At 34.8% G+C, this 20,021-nt stretch overlaps 1 protein-coding gene across 1 annotated transcript in view; it reads right to left on the minus strand.

Annotated features, from left to right (window-relative positions):
- Positions 1–20,021, minus strand: part of LOC136798879 (supervillin-like) — a 39,015-nt gene that overhangs the window by 8,403 nt on the left and 10,591 nt on the right. Inside the window, exons 2-10 of the mRNA XM_067055541.1 lie at positions 9,694–13,849; positions 7,144–7,173; positions 4,350–6,224; positions 3,759–4,002; positions 3,266–3,441; positions 2,633–2,802; positions 1,807–1,944; positions 1,073–1,211; positions 195–346 (exon numbers count right to left, since the gene is read on the minus strand). Of these exons, the coding sequence (XP_066911642.1) occupies positions 195–346; positions 1,073–1,211; positions 1,807–1,944; positions 2,633–2,802; positions 3,266–3,441; positions 3,759–4,002; positions 4,350–6,224; positions 7,144–7,173; positions 9,694–13,849 (7,080 nt within the window). The remainder of the gene's footprint in view (positions 1–194; positions 347–1,072; positions 1,212–1,806; positions 1,945–2,632; positions 2,803–3,265; positions 3,442–3,758; positions 4,003–4,349; positions 6,225–7,143; positions 7,174–9,693; positions 13,850–20,021) is intronic.

Consider the following 20,021-nt stretch of genomic DNA (forward strand, 5'->3'; position numbering starts at 1 on the left):
ATTATTCTTGAACCAGGGAAATCGGCAGACCACTTTACTAGTCTGCATTGAAGAATAACATTAACCCTTTCTTTTTTTGATGAATTCGTGCGAAAAAGCTAAATCTTTCAATAGATTTACCCAAAAAAAGTTATGGTGAATATTCTTAATTATTTTGTGTAATAGTCAGTAACATTCAATATAAGATAACTTACAGAATCAGTTTGGAGTATTTCTTTAGTCGGCATACGATGACATTGTGAATCCAGTGGGATGAGAACGGGCGGATCAGACGTTTCACATACGACGTACGTCATGTAAGCTGAGATCATTGCTTTCTCAAAATCTTCGTCTGGAACAACTGCGGCTGTTTGTTTGATGGAGAAAACGATAGAATTTTTATATAAAAGAGTTGAATACACCTATTAGCTCTTGTACCAAAAGCTCTGGTGTAAATCTATATAATTTTACTTTTCATGGGTGGAATAATGTCAAATTTCTAGAATTATTACATTGCCATACTCAAATCAAAGATAGTGACATCTGGCACATAGCCCCCCCCCCTGGGCCAACTAATTGTACAATACTACTTATCTACGTGGCCTATTTATCTGACACTTGCTTGAACAAAAAGCTCTTTTAAAAAGGTTTGGAAATGCAAAACATTTTATTCAGTTTGTTCAGCACAATTGATAATTTCTTCAAATAGAAGTAATCTTTCAAATTTGCTGTATCAAAGAAGACCTAAGAAAAAGAAGAAATCCAGAATATGTATACATATTTTTTTTATAAGCATTGCACTTATAAGCATATCTAGGCTCAGATATGGGGAAAAATTAAGCATATGGCAAGCATTGCTTGAGCCTACAAAAAATATTTTTTTCCTGATTTTGGCTTTTTTTTGGCTGGAATTTCACGGATTTTCAGTATTTCCCTAAATTTATGCTTTAGATTTAAGCATCCCCTCAAGCAATTTTCAGCCTTATTAAGCTTTCGACCTAAGCATCTCTGAGCCTGTTTTCGGATTTTTGTATGCTTATAAAAAAACAAACATGTATCGTTGGATTATTAGAGGACAAAAGTGAAGACGAACCTTTAGAATTTACTGAGCCTCCACCAAGCAATCGAAGTACTTTGTTTTCATTGGCACTTCCCTGATCGAGATAAACAACATCTAAAGCTTTGCATCCCATTTCTTTCTTCTGATTGATACGTGATGCTACTTCTGCTGCCTGTAGACCGAAGTTAAAAAGTTACATGTTAAATTTCACATAGACTACCTTATATTAGCCCACAACGTGATTTTCCTTTATCGTTTTGTTATGAGAAAAAGCGAATCTGTCAGGAACAGGCTACGAATAGACCGTTCATTTTGCAGACTCAAAGCTTCGAATTTAAATTTTACATTCGCAAACATGCCTGGATAGAAGAATTCATTAGAAATCTTTAGTATGTTTTACATTTTGTAGGTAGTCACTCAACTAGACATATACCAGCGAAACAATAAACCACCTTAGATCACCAGAATAGGAAAAGCACAGTGACTTCAATTTAGTAACGAACCATTTAACTGAGGACTGCAGTGAGATTCAAACTCCCAACTTTGCATCGCTTTAAAGCGATACAATCTTTCAGAAAAGTTTTCAACGTAAACTGGATAGCTTAGTCGGTAAATCAATTGCACTGGTAACGCAAAAGTCGTGAGTGTGAATCTTCGAATCTCGTTTCAGTATTCAGTCTAGTGGTTCGCTACTAAACGAAAGTCGTTGCAATATCAACGTGTTAACGATCTACGATAAGCCCTTGCCGACGATAAGATTTACATACCTTAGATCTTTCAATAACATTAGCTTGTGATCCATTCCAGCACAAGATGTTTGTTGGAGTACAGACTATATAGCAATCGTTTGAGTTCAATGAGGCAGTGTTGAAATCCACCAAAGTTGTTTGACATTTTCGTCGACCTGAGATTATAATGAAAAGGTACATTAAGTCTCTCATAAACTCATAAATTTAGCGCAAAAAGCTTTTTTCTGGTGAATGAGAAACCCTATTGGTCCCTTAGGCAAAACCATTCATTTCATAAGAGCAAACTATGTAAGAACATAAGGCTTCGATTGTCAAAATATTAAGAACAAGCTAAAAACATTTAGAGGCTTTGCAGACCCTAAAACACCTATTTTTCTAAGGAAAATGGACAAAAATACTCACAAAATGGTGTGAAAGAGAACATTTTAAGAACATTTTAAGGCTTTGTGGCCTCAAAAACAACCAATTTCTCAGGAAGTTGGTAAAAAATAATCAAAAAATGGAACAGATAAGAACAAAATAAAAACATTGTCAAGCCTAAAGCACACAAAGTTAAGAACACCCGTCCCGTATGCTCAGTAGCGTAGACAGGAGGGACGTAGAATTTGTGTAGGAAAGAAAGTATGACATTGATTAACTGCTCTCCTACAACATAACTGCTCTCCTACACAATTTTACGCCCTTGGCTACGCTAATCAATGATGATGGGGTTCAAAAGTGATTCTTAAAAAAAAAGAACAAACGTAAGACAAACGAATTTGTGTAGGTGATATTTATCCATTCAAAGCTCTCCTACACATTTTACGCCCCTTGGCTAATGATGTGATGAGGTAAACGGTTTCAATTTGACTTGTATGAGAACATTTTCAAATTCAGTTGGTTTAAAACTTTCATCAAGTACATCATCAGCCATTGTCTTTTTATTGACTTCAACTTTCCGTAATTTGGTTTTGGAGAAATCGACTGTAGCTCTCAGTGCGCTTATTGCTTCGTCTGCAAGGTCATTTTTACGTACTATAAAGATATAGAGAATAGAAAAAATGGATGAGCATTGGAAATGATTAAGATAGGAAAGTAAACGCTCTCTCTAATTCGAACTCCTATAATTCGAACTAAAGTCTAGAGTCAAATGCAGCTAATTTTAGATGACTTCTAGACTTGGGCTACCTTATCTATTTCCGAAAGTAGTTTTTAAGTGCTTTAAATTAGGGTTGGAAAGTAGAGTTTATTAAACTCTGAATTTCAACAAGAGACCTAATACTTCGGAGCTTAGCATCTGGGGATCCAAAAGCTTATGAATGGTCTGAATAGGTTGAGAATATAGTCTGGAAGCAATCATACCCATCCCGAATCGAAATATCCGAGTAGATAAAGTAGAAAGCCTGAAAATGTCATTCTCGCCCGAACTTTAAAGGCAAAGGCCAATATATTCTGAAAATAATGGTATTTTACAATGTGACTTTTTAAATATACTTACAAAATTTAGATTGAAGGTCGATTTTGTTCATACGTTGTTCTTTTTGTTTATCGGCCACGGCAACTTCGTTGATGAGGTCATCACGATTTTGCAGTGACTTCATTGGGTTAGCACCACTCCTTTGTTTACGGTTCGGTCTTAATTTACGTTTATCGTTAGCGAGAGACGAGGACAGCCTGATAACGTGAAGTAAAAATGGTGAGATTTTTATTTGACTCCACTCGTCACCCCATTTTGAAAACAAAGAAGCCTCTAGTTTTGATTTTTTGCAAAATAATCATGCTCGAAAACCGGGGTTTTGCTTCGTTTTTCATAGGCTGGCGAATTCTTAGCAAGTCAGTGTATTGATTAGTGTAAATATGTACTTGAGGCAGCGGACAGAATTTTTAGACCAGCGAATTGTGATTTTTTCGTGCCTTGAATTTCGTCGTGAAATTCACCGTTCGCCGGGCCTTAATATAAGACCCCTATTGAAAAACTTGAAAAGACTTACTGTGAACTTTTGCTTGATACAAAATCCAAGTCGGATAAAGGTTCTCCGTTCGTAGTTCCGTTAACGACAGGTTCTTCCGGTTCCAGTTCCGTTTTCGTTGGTTTCACTGGTTCCTCAGCCTTCTTGATTTCCGCATTTCCTTTGATTTCCAAGTCCAACTCCTTCTTGGCTTTTGGAATAAAAGGATCTTTAGCCAGAGATGGATTGACTCCAAGAATGTCTGCCAAGTCTGACTCGTTGAGACCTGAAAATATTTGAGTAATGGTTTATTTCTAAACATCGGTGAATCGATTCATGCCAATATTGTAAATAAAAGGTAGAGAATATAACTTGAAAAATAAGTGATTATTAGAGTAAGGACTAGAAGGAAGCTGAAATTTAGGAATTAATATTCAAAATCAGTAAGGCGATTTTAAAGGTTTTTATGCGCTAAACATATTGGATTTAAAAATCCAGGGAGCAAATCCCTTAGTAGAGGAAAATTGATGGCCCCAAATAAATCTAAACCGTGTGCTTGTTTAATAAATTTCCCTCAAATTATCATAAAGCTTTTTGTCAAGATTAAAAAAAAACTTTCAAACTAGAACTTACCATCGGCCAAAAGGTCTTCGAGATCGTCATCAATATCATTGAAAATCTTCTCACTCTGAGCACGTGTATACTTCTTCTTTTCTCGTTTCTTTGGTTTCTCTTCAAGCGAGCCACGACGCGGTCGCGTGAGCGCTTCTTTGCGCGCTTGGCGGTCAGCTTCTTCACGTTGTTTAACTTCGTTAATTTCGTTTTTAATTTGTTCCATCCGATGATTATCCTTTTCTTCTTGTTCTTTTTTATCGTCATTGAGTTGACCCATGGTTAACTGGTCGATACCGCAAATAGTGTGAGGCCTGTCTTTACGATCACGCCGCGCGCGTCGTCTAACCTCAACAGGGGATTGTTTATAATTGACATGTTTTTGCTGTGTATCTTCCATCGCTTGTAAGAAACGATTTTTGAGTTCACTTAACGGTTTGATTTCCGGTTCGTCGGCGTCAACTTCCGCTTTTGTATCTAAATGTAACGTCGTCATACTTTTCGTACGCTGCAGCATACGTCGTGACGTTGCCGGTGGCTTAATGACGGAATCGTCTTTAGATTTTTTATCATCTTCGTCATCGGAGATACGTAAATCTTCATTCGATTGGTAACGTGACGCTGGTCTACTCTCGACAATAAAACTCTTACGTTTGTCTCCCGTCGACGTTAACGCAGCCGTGATCTGATCTAACGTGCTCTTATCAATCGTGTTACGACTTGTACCGTTCTCGTCCGTTTTAGATTTTTCAGCTTCGATAGCTTGTCGAGCTAACTCTAAATCTCTAGGAGCGATTCCTTCAGTAATTGTCTTATAACGTTTAGTCGATTTTGTACGCTTGATTTTTTGTCGTTCTTTAGAAGACACTTTTTCAGGGATTTTCTTATCGTCCGTTAAACCTTCGAGAAGTTTTTTCTTGATGTCTGAGAAACTCAAATTCTCGTTGACAACTTCATTTCCTCCATTTTCATCACCTTGATTAAAAACGTCAGAATCTAAACCGTTCATTAACGTTTTAGGACGGTCACGTCGATTACGTCTATTATTACGGCGATTAACCGTCGCGTCGTCTTTCGAAATTAACGGTGACGCTTGTTCGACGCTTATCAACGGAACATTTCCAAGGAATTCTGTATTGGAACGACGGGCACGATGCTTTTTCCGTGTTCTCGGCGTTGCATCCGTAACTGAAGGACTTTCTTTGCCTGTTATAGTGTTATTATTGCTAACAGGTACGGCTAGACCTTTCTCTAAATCGATCTGTAATTCTTCTAAACCGGCGGGTAGAGATTTATGCCGTTCCGCTGCTTCCTTCTTAGCAAGCTTACGGTTACGAATACGTTCTTTATTACGGCTACTACGTCTAGTGCTCGGCTCCCCGTAATCGTTATCGCTGTATAAAGATTCAGAACTTCCGTTAAGATTAGCACCGGGTATGGAAAGAGACGTGTTCGGTGACGTCGCATCTAACTCGGGTGATGGTTGTTTTGTGGGAGTTTTCGGAACATCTTCTACCGGTGCTTTAACTTTTTCCGATGTCGTCTTTTTACTCGTTTTCTTCTCTTCTTTGGAAGGCTCTGGTTGATCATGTTTCTTGTGTGAAAAAAGTCTAGAAAAGGCGCTTCCCCTTCGTTCTTTGTTATGGGTGGGTGAAGTAATAGGGGAATCCTCGTTCGGTGATAATGGGGATGTCGGTGATGTTATATCGTCCTTTTCCTTCTTGTGTTTGCTGAAAACATGTGTCAAAGAATGTTTTCGCTGTTTTGGTTCTTGTTTTGGACTGGATGGTAACGCTGGTGTTTGATCTACTGATTTCTTCTTCTTGAGTGAGAACCGAGAAAATTTTTGTTTCGGCTCTTGAGTGTCTTGGGAGGTCGTTGTCGTGTCATTTTCGTCTGAATAAGAAAGAAAATAGAAAATTTCATTAAAGGGCAAATATTGAGATTTTTTTTTGGATTAGAATATTTTAAGTAGAGGATTGATTCATTGATTGATTGATTGATTGATTGATAGATAATTGGTTTTGTCTTATCTTAATCTAAACTAATGTAAAGTTTAGATTAATCCAAGAAGGAGATCATCAGTGACCTGTAGATATAGTTCCAAAAGCTACAAAAACATGATCAGTAGCTTGTGGCTAAACTCTTCGTAAAAGCTACAAAAACAAGAATGACCTAAAGATATAAAGAAATTAAATCTTTCCAGTAGACATAATAAATCTTTTAACTGGTGTTGTTTTTAGGTTTGGTTAGTAATATGAGACAGCTGTATGTTTGGAATCGATTTAAAACGTCTGACCCCAAAAAGACATCAAAATGTCATTTTTGATTTATGACCTACAAATCGTGATTACAAAATGGTCATCGAATGTATTAAAAACAGCGAAATTCTAAACGAAAGGTCTAACACATCCCTTTTCAATTTCAACGGATAACTAATGTGGCGTTAGCCTCAATTCCAATAAAAGTTTCTAAATTAAATTTCGCAAAAATATCTATCAAGTCTATGACCGTGTTTTTTTGCTTCAGTGAACTGATAAAAAAGATTAACTTGTGTAATGCTTCGATCGCTAAAATATTGAGAACAAGTTAAGAACATTTTGAGGCTTTGTGGACTCTTTATAACACCCAGTTTCTTAGGAAAATCGATAAGAAATTCATATAAAAAATTGGGAAAATAAGTATATCTAATATGTTAAGATTATCTTAAGGCTTAAAACTCAAAAAGGTAAGAACATCCACAAGCTTAAAAAAATTGGATGTTTTTATAAAAAAAACATTGTAGAGACAATGACTTTGTTTTGATATAAAATACCTTTACTTGGTGATGTTTGATCTTCAGTTTCTGTGAAAAGAAAGAAAAAGAAAAAGAAGAAAATTAGAAAGAATTCTTACAAATGATGTTCATTTTTTGTTGATATCTGATGACCCAAAGGTATAGTCAAAAAGAAATACAAATTTTGAAAGTTTCTTTAACCAGTAGAAGGATTCTGTTTAAAATATCATAATTAGAAGAACCTTTACTCCATTAACATATGCTCACCTTTCTCCTTTTGTTTGAAAACAATAGAAACATTCACAAGACAAGCCATCTTATAAAACTTTTCCCAAAAATTGAAAGAGAAAATTGAAAACTGTGCTTTTCCTGAAGGTTCTAAAAAACTCTCTCTCTGTCAGGCTACTGTATATTTCTGATTGATCTTTCTGAGAAACAAACTTTATGAAACATTCAGACTGTTTTAATAAGGAAGACAAGTTCAGTATTATCCCCCTTCCCCAAAACTATTTTTCAGTTAATATTTTTCTTTTTCAAGAAACTCGAGAGGGACAGAAATAAAAATATTTATTGTTCGTGTCCCCAAAAAATAATAACGTGAGGAAGAAATCTCATTGCATTTTATCTATATTGAAGGCAAAAAAAATGTAGATAAAAGATGAAGGTTCGAAAAAAGACATCAGATAGTTAATAAATTATGCAAAGATTGTTAAAGGAAAAATAAAAGAGAAGAAGAGATGATAAAGAATAAAGTGAAATCTGAGGTCAACACTTCTCAATTTTGGAATCCAAAAAGTTCTAAGCTTATAAAAACATCTCGATTTATTTTCTATTTTATTTAGTGAAAAGGAATAGCCTTGATTAGCTTGCAAAAGAATACAATTGACAATTTTGACCTATAATACTAAAAAAGTAAAGATTTTCAAAACCCTGCAGTTGACATTACTCGAAACTGAAGTCAATAATCTCGTGTAATTCTAAAACGTTTGAAATTTCTGTTTTTATCGAGTTTCCTCTACTCTAACAACAATACTCTCCAAATACTTTACTAAATGAGCATAAGATGTCTCGTTTAATGATAATACCTTACACTAATGCCTTGTCAAGTTTAGTTGGATTTCATGTAGTTGTAAATGGGAAATTAAGTATACAGGAAAACCACTTTTCTAAAATACCATTTTCCTGTTCTTCTGAAATACAGATTGAAATTACCTTTTAGTTATCTATTAAGGAAAATTATGTTCCTTTTTTGTCAGCTATTGTTCTAATGTTTGTGATTGTAATTGATAGTACTATACTATCTATATAATATGAAGTATATATGTTTTGTATGGCGTATGCATTTTTGGAAAAATAAACAATAATTTTGTAAAATATTTTTTACAAATTGTGTGTATGTCTGTGTTATACATTTTTATGTATGGTTTTCAAATTAAAAACATGCTAGAGAGCCTAGTTAAAGGTTTTCGTAGAAAAAATGTCATGTATAGTAGTTCTTTATTCTGTCAGTCTCAATTGAGACAGTGTATTAATTACGTCTTGGATGAAATTTAGTAGTGTTAATTTTGACATTTTTACATGACAAGTGTACAATAAGGATATTTATGAACAGTTTGTGAATCACATACAATAAGAAAGAAAACAAATAGTAGTATTTGCTTTTTATCAATGCTGGTAATTATTTGATATACTAAACAAAAGATATAAGCTTACGTCAACAACTATCTTATCTAATCAATTTTGTTTATAATTACCCTGGCACAAACTGAACAATTTTTTTAAAATTGTAGGGAAGCTAACATGAACTATTTAACGACCTATTAAAAATATCTCATGTCGAATTACCTTGTTTGATAACAATATCCTTAGTTCAAATACAGTATAACTTACCAGATATAAACCAATGAAAGACACTTAATAGTGTTAACATTTCTCATATACTAAAAGGATATCATTATAAATGACACCTTATCATTTCTACCCCCTTTTAGGCTGACCTTTTAAAAACAAAACATCATAACAGTTGTTTTAATTAATAGCAAAGAAACAAAAAAACTGACAGAAAGAAAATCTTTCAAAAATGTAATATCAATTTGTCAGATCTTTTAATAATCTAAAAAAGTCCTAAACTTTATTGACATATAGCTAAAATGATATCTTTAAAACTGTCAGAAAAAAAGAAAACATATTTAACACAAACACAAAAAGAGGAGAACTGAATAAAATTTCATAATTAACTTTTCACAACTGATTGAACTAAACCACAAAGTGAAAACTGAAAGCCCCTATCTGTCCCACAAGTAGGCAAAAAGTGATTTTGCAAGAGAACATACAAGCTCATAAAACTATTAATCCATTCTAAACATATCAAAAACAACTTTCCTAAGGAACCATTACTTAAAACATCTAATTATCAAAGGAAAGTCAAATGCAGTTTTGTAAACAGATATGATCAAACAACAACAACACAAAAGTGCATAAGTAGAGTTAAGACAGTTTAAAAATCTTGTTAATTATAGCAAAGTCATGCTTGTAGATTTACAGTGCACGTAACATGTTATTAAAAGTAAATTGTATGTCATAACTTACTGGCATCGTGTTTTTGTTTATCTTTCTTCTTGGATGACGAAAATGACTTCAAATCAGTAGCTGTTGAGATCTTTGATGATGTAATTCTTGTGATGCTTCCAAAAGTTTTTTCTTTTCCAAAACGATTTGTTTTTGTTGTCACTGTAATTGCTTTGGGTGGTTTGTTGTCTTTTTCATTTTTAGAAGTGATGGCATTTTTATCAAAAGGCGATTCTTGGATGTCTGACGGGGCTTCTTCTTGAACTTCCTTGATTTTCTTGGAGTCACTGGAACCTGCAAATCTACGAACAACAGCGTCCTTAACATCTTTAAGTGAGCCACGTCTCATTTCGTCTTCTTTGTGTTCTTTTGATTCTTGATTTTCTATAGGCTTGATTTCAAGATTCTTTTGATCTTCAGTGTATGATGTGTTTATTGGGTTGATGCTTTTAAAATTTTTCAAAGTATCAGGTGGCGGTGTTATACTTTTGTATTCATCTTTACGTACATGTCCATTTGATAACAAATTTGATTCTTGAATATGATTTGTTGTCGAATTTTTACAATTCAAAACTTTCTCTTTCTCTTCTTCAAGAGAACTGTTATCTAAACAATTGTTTCTTGAGCTTGACGTTAAACTTGTTTTACTGTTATTGCTGATATAGGTGAATGACGACTTAGCGCTGGAAGTTTTTACAGGACTGTAAGGAGGTGAAGTTGAATTGTAAGATGATGATGAACTTGAATTTGAAAGTCTTCTTTCAGTGCTTCTGCGTTCACGATGATTTCGTATAAACTCATCGATTTTATCTTCAGTTTTAAGAGAAGTCTTTCTTCTTGGGGTAGAAGTTGATGAGCCTTCAGATGATAATGAGTTGTCTCTGATTCTGGAAGCTTGTTTTCCTCTGTCTTTAGATGTTTGTATCTCTTGTAATCGTTGTCGTAAGTAAGCAGATTTTGGAACATAAGAAGTGTCAACAATGTTAGAAGTGTCTTCACTAGCCCTTCTTGAGACTTTTGGCAGATATGATCGATCGTACTTACTGCTATAATCCTCGTTCAAGCTATAACTTCTTTCATAACGACTTTTAATGTGTGTAGAAGAGGGAAAGTCATTTTGTGAATCAAGGCTGTTCTTTCTTCCAACAAAATGTTTATCTGACATATTAGCACTTTCATTGTTTCGACGGCTTAGATTTGTTGACAAAGATGACGTTTTGAAGATTGGATCATGTTGTCGATCATAATAAGAATTATATTTATTACTTGAACGAGTTGATGTTGTATAATATCTTCCTGACATGCTTTGATCTTCACTTGAGCCGAATCCATTCACATCTGCAACATTTTGTTTATGATTTTGTTGCTTTTTTTCAAAAGCGTCTGGCTGGCGGCACGGCTGCTCGTTGTTTACAAAATTCGAAGAAAAGTTTGTTGTGCTTTCGTTTTCGATTTCAATATGGCGGCGTTCGGTTGGTGGTACAGCACTAAGAACGAGTTCAGAATCTTCCTCTTTCAATTCTGCCGTTGTGTAAAAAACGTCCGTATAGCTTGATTTTCTTCGAGTAAATGATAGCGGTCTTGTATTACGAACTTGGTCTTTGTTGTCATGCGTTTGATGTTGATTCGGAGGAAAAACAAGCCCAGTAATTTGAGACTCGATATCTGTATACGAATTTATTGTTGTCTCTTCCTTGATTAAATTTAATTCACTTGTATTTACACTATCTATTGTTTTGTTCGCAGTGCTTTCAAAGTCAATGTCAACTTGTTTTATTATGAATGCTGTAGATGGTATGACTTCTTGCCGGTGGTTTAACAAATTATCATACACAAAACTTTCGCTGAAACGTCGCCTTGAATGTTTATTTAACAGCGGTTCCTTTGTTGTGATAATGCCATTTGATGACTTACTTCGTAAAACAACTTTGGCTGCTGTCTCCTTTGCTGTAAGAATAGATTTTGAATTCGTAACAGAGGTCTTTTCGTTCGTTGGAAAGTTCTTTTCGCCCGTAGGAGTCGAAGGCTTTTCGTCAGTAGGGCTTGCCGAAGATTTCGAGTTTCGCCACGGAGTCGCAGAAACCAATCTCGTAAAATCTACACTTTTTCGTCGTTCGTCTTCAGGTGTTAGCGATCTGTACAAGGTCGTTGGGTCGTCGTTAACCGAGTTATATCGTCGTAAAAGTATATCAGCTGACGAAAACGATCTCGTCCGAAGTTGTCGTAACTTTTTATCGTAACTATGAGTTCTACTAACAGATCTTTTTTGATCAGCAAGTGATTTTTGTTCACGTCCACCGTTATTAACAAAATCAATTTGTGCTGTCGTATTAATAATCTCATCTTCTGGTTTTCCAATATAAGTGGAAAAGCTATTAACATCGTAATGAGTTTTTGTGATAGTGTTATCATTAAAAAGATTACGCACGTTATTAATAATGTGACATGAATTGTTATCATCAGTGCGCTGATTTGTCTCGCTTTCTTTCTTATTCAACTGTCTGTCTTCGCTCAGTGAAGTGCTTTCTGGTGCAGCATAAACACACTTACCTTCCACATCCACATAAGTCTCATTTGGAGGATCAATATTATTGCTCTTAACAGCCTCGTTTTCGGAAGCTTCATCTGATTGGCTTGAAATGACGTCATATTCTGCAAGAGTATCTTTGAAACTTTGTTTTTCCTCGACGTTATCATTTGATGTCGTTTTTTGCTCCTGTTCGTTTGACGGCGTCGTCGTCGTTGTTGGAGGGAGTGTACGTGACAGATTCTGCGTAATAACACTATTGATAGTCGACGTCATAGTTGCCGTGGTAATAACAGTAGTCGTTGAAGGCGAAGTTAGCGTCGTAGCGCGAGTTAATTTCGGAGTACTCGATTTCTCTTCCTGATCATTTAACTTTTTCAAGAAATCCGTTAGTTCGCTCGTTTTAGAGCTACTCCTTCGCGGAACAGGAGGCGGAGGTTGTTTATTAGTGCCCATTAACTGTTGATCAATTTCAGATTCTAAATCATCCAGGTCATCTAAAAATGAATTATGATATTCGACTGTCTTTTTACTTGATGGTGGTTTGGGTTTTGCCAACGTCTTTGGTGGTGTTGGTTTGTTACCGGTGTTTGATTGTTCTCTTGTTTCAATGTCCTGATTTTGTTCGGGTTCGGAACTATCTACAGATGCTGTCCTACAATGTTTTGTATTCTCAGCTTGTTCTGATTCAAGAAGTTCTTTTGAATTGTTAATAGAACTGGAGATTGCGACATTCTCCTTATGATCTGCTCTATCTGACGTTGTATTAACTTTGGGTCGTTCTGCAGAGTCTTTTCGTTCAACTTTCACATGTTTGTTATCCAGCGTAGCGGTCGAATTTGTACGAATGACTGTTTTAACTGACGGTGCCGGCGGCTCTTTGGCAGTTGAATTTGAACGAATTATAATCTTAGAAGATCTTTTTAACGCTTTAGTTCTATTGTTATTGTTATTTACATCTTTCGAAGGATTTTGCATTGGATTTTTATCGTCTATATCTATTGGTATTTCTCTCTTTTGCAGACTTTCAATTGTAGTTTTTTCATAGTACGCAGATTTTGGTCGCACTTTTGTCTCAACTTGTGGCCCCTTTCGGACGGACCGAGTCGTTATCATGATATCAGAGCGCCTGGCCGTGGATCTCGAGTCTTGTTTATTACTCTCCGTCATTGTATCTTTACGACTGTTCGTTTTTAAATATTTTCCCCAAGGAGTACCTGATATCTGGCCCAAAACTTTTTTCGCGTCGTTGGGAGAGCCCAAGTAACTGGATCTATTTGCGTCTTTAACAGCGGCGTTCGATTTATTCTTTTGTGCCCATAACTTAAGAATCGGTTTGTCTTTCTCTGATATCGTGTTTATTTCGTCGCGACCACCGTGCAACTCATCGAATGATATCGTACAAGACGAGTTTCGATTACTCGATAAATGTTTACGCGAGTTCGTGTTATTGTTTGTATCGACGTTTACGGAGCGACGTTTATATGACGTTAAGTCGTTTGACGTCCATTTGTTACGTGACGGTACCAAAGACGCTTTGTTGTTATTTTCTTGTTGCGATGACGACGAAAAACAGAAAGGATCTTTGAATTCGCGTACAATGATTCGTGATTGGCTTTCGGGATTGGTGGATGACTCCAAGAAGGACATCTGAAGAAAAGAAAAACAATAGAATAAATTATAAAAGACCTTTCCAAAAAAAGAGATTTAAGAATACAATGAAGTCTCCATAACTCGAACCTGCACGGGGAACACAAATTTTTTCGAGTTAAACTCGAGATACCAAGTTATCGAGATTAGTTTATGAGACATCGTTAAAAAAGAAAGCTTGTTCGAGTTAATAAGAAGACTTTCGAGATATAGAGATTCCAGTTATGAAGACTCAACTATTGATTTTAAGATTAAAGTGAAATTAGTGGGACACTCTTTAGATGAAGACTCGAATTAAAGAACATATTCTATTTGGGTGGAAATCCCAAGAACATACTTTAGTAGGCATTAAAAGAAAGCTGACAGGGGAACTAGTAAACAGCACTTTAGATAGCGATAATAGGGTATACAATACAGTATTCCAAATTGTAGGTTAGAATAAAGATGACTTCTAAAAGTGCTCATTTGGCTTTAAGGCCTTAGGATTTCTCTTGTGTCTCAAATAAGTCTTATCATATATAAGAGAGAGCGATCTCACTCAGTAAGAATGTGGTTAGGCCAAACAAACAATTATTTGAGTTGAAATGTGGCTTTATGTACCGGAACTGTTCTTTTGAAGTACCACTCATCTCACTTTAAATGCTTGCTATATAAATAATGTACGCGTGATGCGTGGATGATATCAAATTATCATTGAGGCTAAGAAGCATAAGAATTCTTACAGTATTAGAAGATCTCACGAAAAAGGTGAAAACGAAAAACAAATTATAGTTCCCTTTCATTATTAGGGGACATTTTTTTCCCTATTAAACATCTACTTTAAACGGTTTCTTGGAAATTTTCAGAAGGGTGTTTATTTGAGGGAGGGGGGGTTAAAAGAAGGGAGCGTTAATTCGAAGTAATACGGTATGTATCAAATTTTGGAAGATGAGGAAAGATAAAAGACTTTAGTATTCCACAGTAAACGCAACACTTTTTTCATGACCCCTTCAAAATCACATATGTCATTTTATGATGACATCAGAAATTCGTTCAGGATGTAACATAAATGACATAAAACGGTAGCTGACTAAACATGTTATACAGTTATAACGCTTTTGAACATTTTTAATGATGACCTCATTTTGACATCTTGAAAAGTGACATTGCAAAGTCATTTTGAAAAGGCACAAAGAAATTACATATGTCTTTCGATAAGGCTTGTCATTCCAGAAGACTATTTTCAGGAAATATGGTAACAATCGATACTATATTGCATTAATATTATGACCGCGCCTGATTTCAAGAAGACTAGCTGCACGGGGTTAAAAATCAGAATTGTCTCTCTAAGGGTTGGGATTCTTTTCGAAAATTGTCACTTTTTTCGCAAAAATTTAGTCTCGCTAAGAGACGGTCTTCTAGACAGTCTTCACTTACCCGCCATTTTCCTCCCCCGGGACTGGTTGAGATTCGTTATGATGAACAACAGACCGTCGTCAAGAAGATTTTAAGGATTTGAGAAAAATGACGACCCCTCTTTCAAATTTGTCTCGATTACTCAACTAAATTATCGATTTCAAGCTTACAAGGCCAACCCGGTGTAGACTAATTCTAATGTTCGGTGATATTGTTTTATGAGATTTCTTGTTTGCTAAAAGATAAATTTTCAAGAAAAGACCTTAATATTGCTCAAGAATTTGATTTGTAGACCTTTGGATTCAATTTACAGCGTGAAAGATAAACATTACAAGATGATATACATGATGAACAACTCAATAAACACCTACAGGCTAGATTTACTTTTCTCCGTTGAGTTTCAAGCCCGAAAGGCTTGAGGCGAAACTCCTGGATGGGAAATGAGACCACTTATTTCCCATTCAGAACGCCCGCGCGTAGTTTTTACACATACACCGGATTGAAACTAAAATCTAACGCTAGATTTCAAAAAATGTAGTCGTCAAAAACAAAGGAATCGGTAAACACTATCCGTTGTCATGATTGTAGTGCGTTCTAAACGCGTTCTGGGTTCACTTTTTCTTGCCTGTGAAAGGTTAGAGATTCTTTTCTAGCCCTTCGGGCTTCAAACTCAATGACTTTCTCTAATATAATGTCTAAATGGAAACTTTAGTCTTTAACCTATAGAAATGCATTAGGTCAAATCAGCTATGAATCAGTTAAAGAAACAACTGGCGGAAGGAGGTCTAAAATTAACGACGTTGAAGTTATTCTTGAAGATATTTATTACGTTTTTTAAAGAGAACAAACTATGTTAGAACATAAGGCCCCTTAAGCCCGGGGAGGCAGCTGCGCAAAAGGACCGACGGGTATGTGCGGGCACTAAGGGTGTCTTTTTCAAGGCACCTCAAATGCACTGTAAGGGTCGGAAAAACTAGAGATGCACTGTAAGGGTAGAAATTTCAGAAAATTCTTGAAAAATCTAGATATTTTGACCAAAAATGCTAGAATTTTGACCATTTTTTGCACGAAAGGGATCGAAAATTTGGGGGAAAATGCACTCTAAGGGTATGATTTTCACTGATTTTTGCTGCACTGTAAGGGTGCAATTTTAAAAGCCAATTTTTGGCCCGCACATACCGTCAGTCCGCAAACCCAGTGCCCCCCCCGGGCCCTTAAGGCTTTGCGGACCCTGAAACACCTATTTTCTTAGGACATTTATTAGAATCTTTAAAATTCTGAAATAAAAAAAAACCTATTATAAAACCAAGAAAGTTTTTGATAAAACTTACACAATATTAATAAGTCAACACAACGATGAATTTATATGAAATCAAGCAACGCAGAGTAACAGCTCGTATATTTCTTCTCATAAGAGCCTGGCAGAGCAGCAGTAAAAAAATCTTTTTTGAATAATCTTGAGCGGAAAGGAGGCTGGCTGTCACAGATTAATTAAGACAACTGTTATATACAAAACAATACATGACTGAGCAAAAAAACTATACTGTAAGCATGATAGTAAGAATTTATTGACCACATTGATTTGGAGTTTTATTCTTTTAAAGGGATTGTACATTTCCAATCATATTTTGATGAGATTAAGAAAATCTCGACCCTCAAGAAACAAAAATACTCAAAGAAATATCTTCAAAGTTCTTCGAAATCTTACAAAGTGTTTATTGATAATATGCTTATAACTAACAACCATAATACTATGTAACATGGTATTATATCGAATCAATGAAATCAATAAAAATATGATTTGTTAGTAGTATACTGCAGAGCATATAAAATGGTAACAAAATTTAATCCATTTAAATGGTAGGAAAATAGGAAGCACTCCAACATAGCTCTAACAATAATTTTACTCAGGGGGTCTCACTGAGATGGTTTGACAGAAATTCTCTAAGTACCATACTCCTTTTTTGAGTTCGACTGCTCTTTTATTATTGTAAAAATGGGTTGCTTGTTCAAATCCGTTTAGCTAGCTCAAAGAGGGCTTAGTGGTTAATATACTATAAAACTGTGCTTTTAGAAAAGGACCTTTTTGAATACTGCACTGGGCTGTATCGAGTAAGTCTCTTTCGGTAAGCTATGGTTGTATTATGAATTCTAATTGGCTTAACATTTTGCCAATGGCTATTATTGATACAAAAAACATTAGTATATTATTTGCCCAAGCTGAGAATGAATGATAGAATTCAATTATTGCAATCGATTCTGTCTCCACTGTTCGAGGTGTCCGGTATTTTAGAAAAAAATCAAACTTCATGAGTTTTTAAACTTTTCAAACACCTCAAAATTGGACTTCGATTAAAACTTAAACAACGACATTAAAACTCAGTGATTTTTTTGAAAACCCAAATATTAACAACAGACTGCAAAACCTTTGAAAGTAGTTTTACAAGCAATAAAACATATCCAAGATGATCAGTATATGAATGAGATACATAAAAAAAACTTTAGAATCTTTCAAAATTTTAAATAGACTTCAACCACAAATTTGTCAATGACTTTTGAAAATACAATTTCCAAAATCTAATATTACTTTTGATCATTAAAAAGTTAAAAGTAATAGACTCTCAGTAAAGTTTTGAAACCAAAATTTTTGGAAAACGAATTATGATAAGGATAAAAAAAATCGTGGTTCGCTTTAGATATTAAAAAATTGTTATCACATAGGTTTGAAATTTTTCCGATCAAAAATGTTCGGTCTTTTCTATAAAGACGAATATAAAAGTTTGTCGGTTTTGGCAAGTAGCGATACAATTTAATTCCAACTTTTATTCGGATTACGTAAAATACCGGGTGCGCCACAAAAAAGTTTCTCTCTTTAAAACTAATTTTCTCGAAATCTAAAAATGTTTTAAAAACCGTTCCTATTTCATTGGAAAGAAGAAAGATAAACTTAAATTTTGATGGGTCATTTATCAAATTCGATTCATTAGATCAAAAGTTATGCTCAATTAAATAAAAAAGTTACTTTCTGAAAGTGCTCAAAAGCGTTAATAATCGACATATCAAATTAAACAGAAGCATAACTACACGATACATCATTATCTTCGTTTCTGTCATTAAAAATGATAATTAGCTGTCTAAATGACCTTTTGTTATATAAAGGAGGGTTGATTTTCAATAAAAGGCAGAAAATTCGTCGAAAAAGGCAGGCAAAAATATCTGGTAAAATTCATAGAAATACATCAAATATGGGTTTCGAGATACATCCAGCCTTACATAGACTTTATCCAATCTAAAACCAAAAATCGGAAGAAAATTTTGGTAAAAGTAAATTAAAGTGATTTTGATGAAGATTTTAAACCCTTTCGGCCTTTCAGTTTCGAAATTTATGTGTTTAATTACCGAAAAATGCTTTTAATCATGTAAAGGCTATTGCGATTGACAATTTTAATGTAAAAATTTGATAGGTCGATTTTCAACGTTTTCGAGCACTTTCTGAAAGTAACTTTTTTATTCAATTGAGGATAACTTTTGATCTAATGGACCGAATTTAATAAATGACCCATCCAAATTCAAGTTTATCATTCTTCTTTCCAATGAAATAGGAATGGTTCTTTTAAAATTTTTAGATTTCGAGAAAATTAGTTTTAAAGAGAGAAACTTTTTTGTGGCGCACCCGGTATCATTCTTATACTATAGATTGATTTCAACTAAATCTTACTAGATTGAAGTCGATGAGCTATTTCCTTTGAGTAAAAAAAAAACATTTTGGAGTGACCGGCCTAAAATTCTGAATATTTTCATTAAAAATGCCATCTGGAAAAGACCACGCAACAGTGTTCTAGAACTAAAAGGGTTAAAACATCCATAAAACATATGCCATAGGATTATACCCTTGTGATATAAAACGACTGACATCTAAAAACATATGAATGAATACTTTCGAGTCTAAAATACAGTAGAGTCTCTATAATTCGATCCCTTGAGGATAATTTTGTTCGAATTAAAGAGAGATTCGAATTAAGGAAAGTATAAATTCATAACTGTATCCAAACTGAGGGGACTGTTGTTGATTTGAATTATAGAAAGAATCGAATTATAGAAGTTCGAGTTACGGAGACTCCATTGTATAAAAGACAACGGAAAAAACTAGCATATCTTTCGATTATCTAAAATTGGACACCACGTCAAGAGCTAAAACGTTTTGCGGTATTTTTTGCGTCAATAATTATGGCGTGATAAGATAAGCCACGCCTTGGCTATTAGTTTTCTACATACAGTAGGCATTTAAGAAAACGAACCTTATCTAAATCTTAAAACACAAAAAGATAACGATTTTAGATTTAACGAAAGTAAAACACGCAGAGTTAAGTACCACTGACAAAGGAAGTAAAATTATTAACGTCAGCTCTAAAGATTCACACAGCAAAGACGTGAGTTTTTACCCTAAAATAGGAAAACTCCTAGAGAGGAGAGCACCACCAAGCTCGATAAAAACATTATTTTATAAAAAATCATATTCTGAGTACATCACGCTTTGCTCTGACGCTATATGGTGATATGATGATTGTACCTATTTTTGTCCAGCCAAAAGAAACATTCAAAACCCCCCAGCTGGCACACAACGTTGTTTCAACGTTAATCTAAAGTTAAATGGACGTTGTGAACGTTAGATTAACGTCGAAACAACGTTGTGTGCCAGCTGGGCACGTTGCCTTTTTCTCTTATTTGGATGCCACACAAAGTCAAAGTTACGATAACCAATAGGGAAATTTAATGT

The sequence above is a fragment of the Clytia hemisphaerica genome, unplaced genomic scaffold, assembly GCF_902728285.1.
Source record: "Clytia hemisphaerica strain Z4C2 unplaced genomic scaffold, Clytia hemisphaerica genome assembly, whole genome shotgun sequence".
Classification (NCBI taxonomy): domain Eukaryota; kingdom Metazoa; phylum Cnidaria; class Hydrozoa; order Leptothecata; family Clytiidae; genus Clytia; species Clytia hemisphaerica.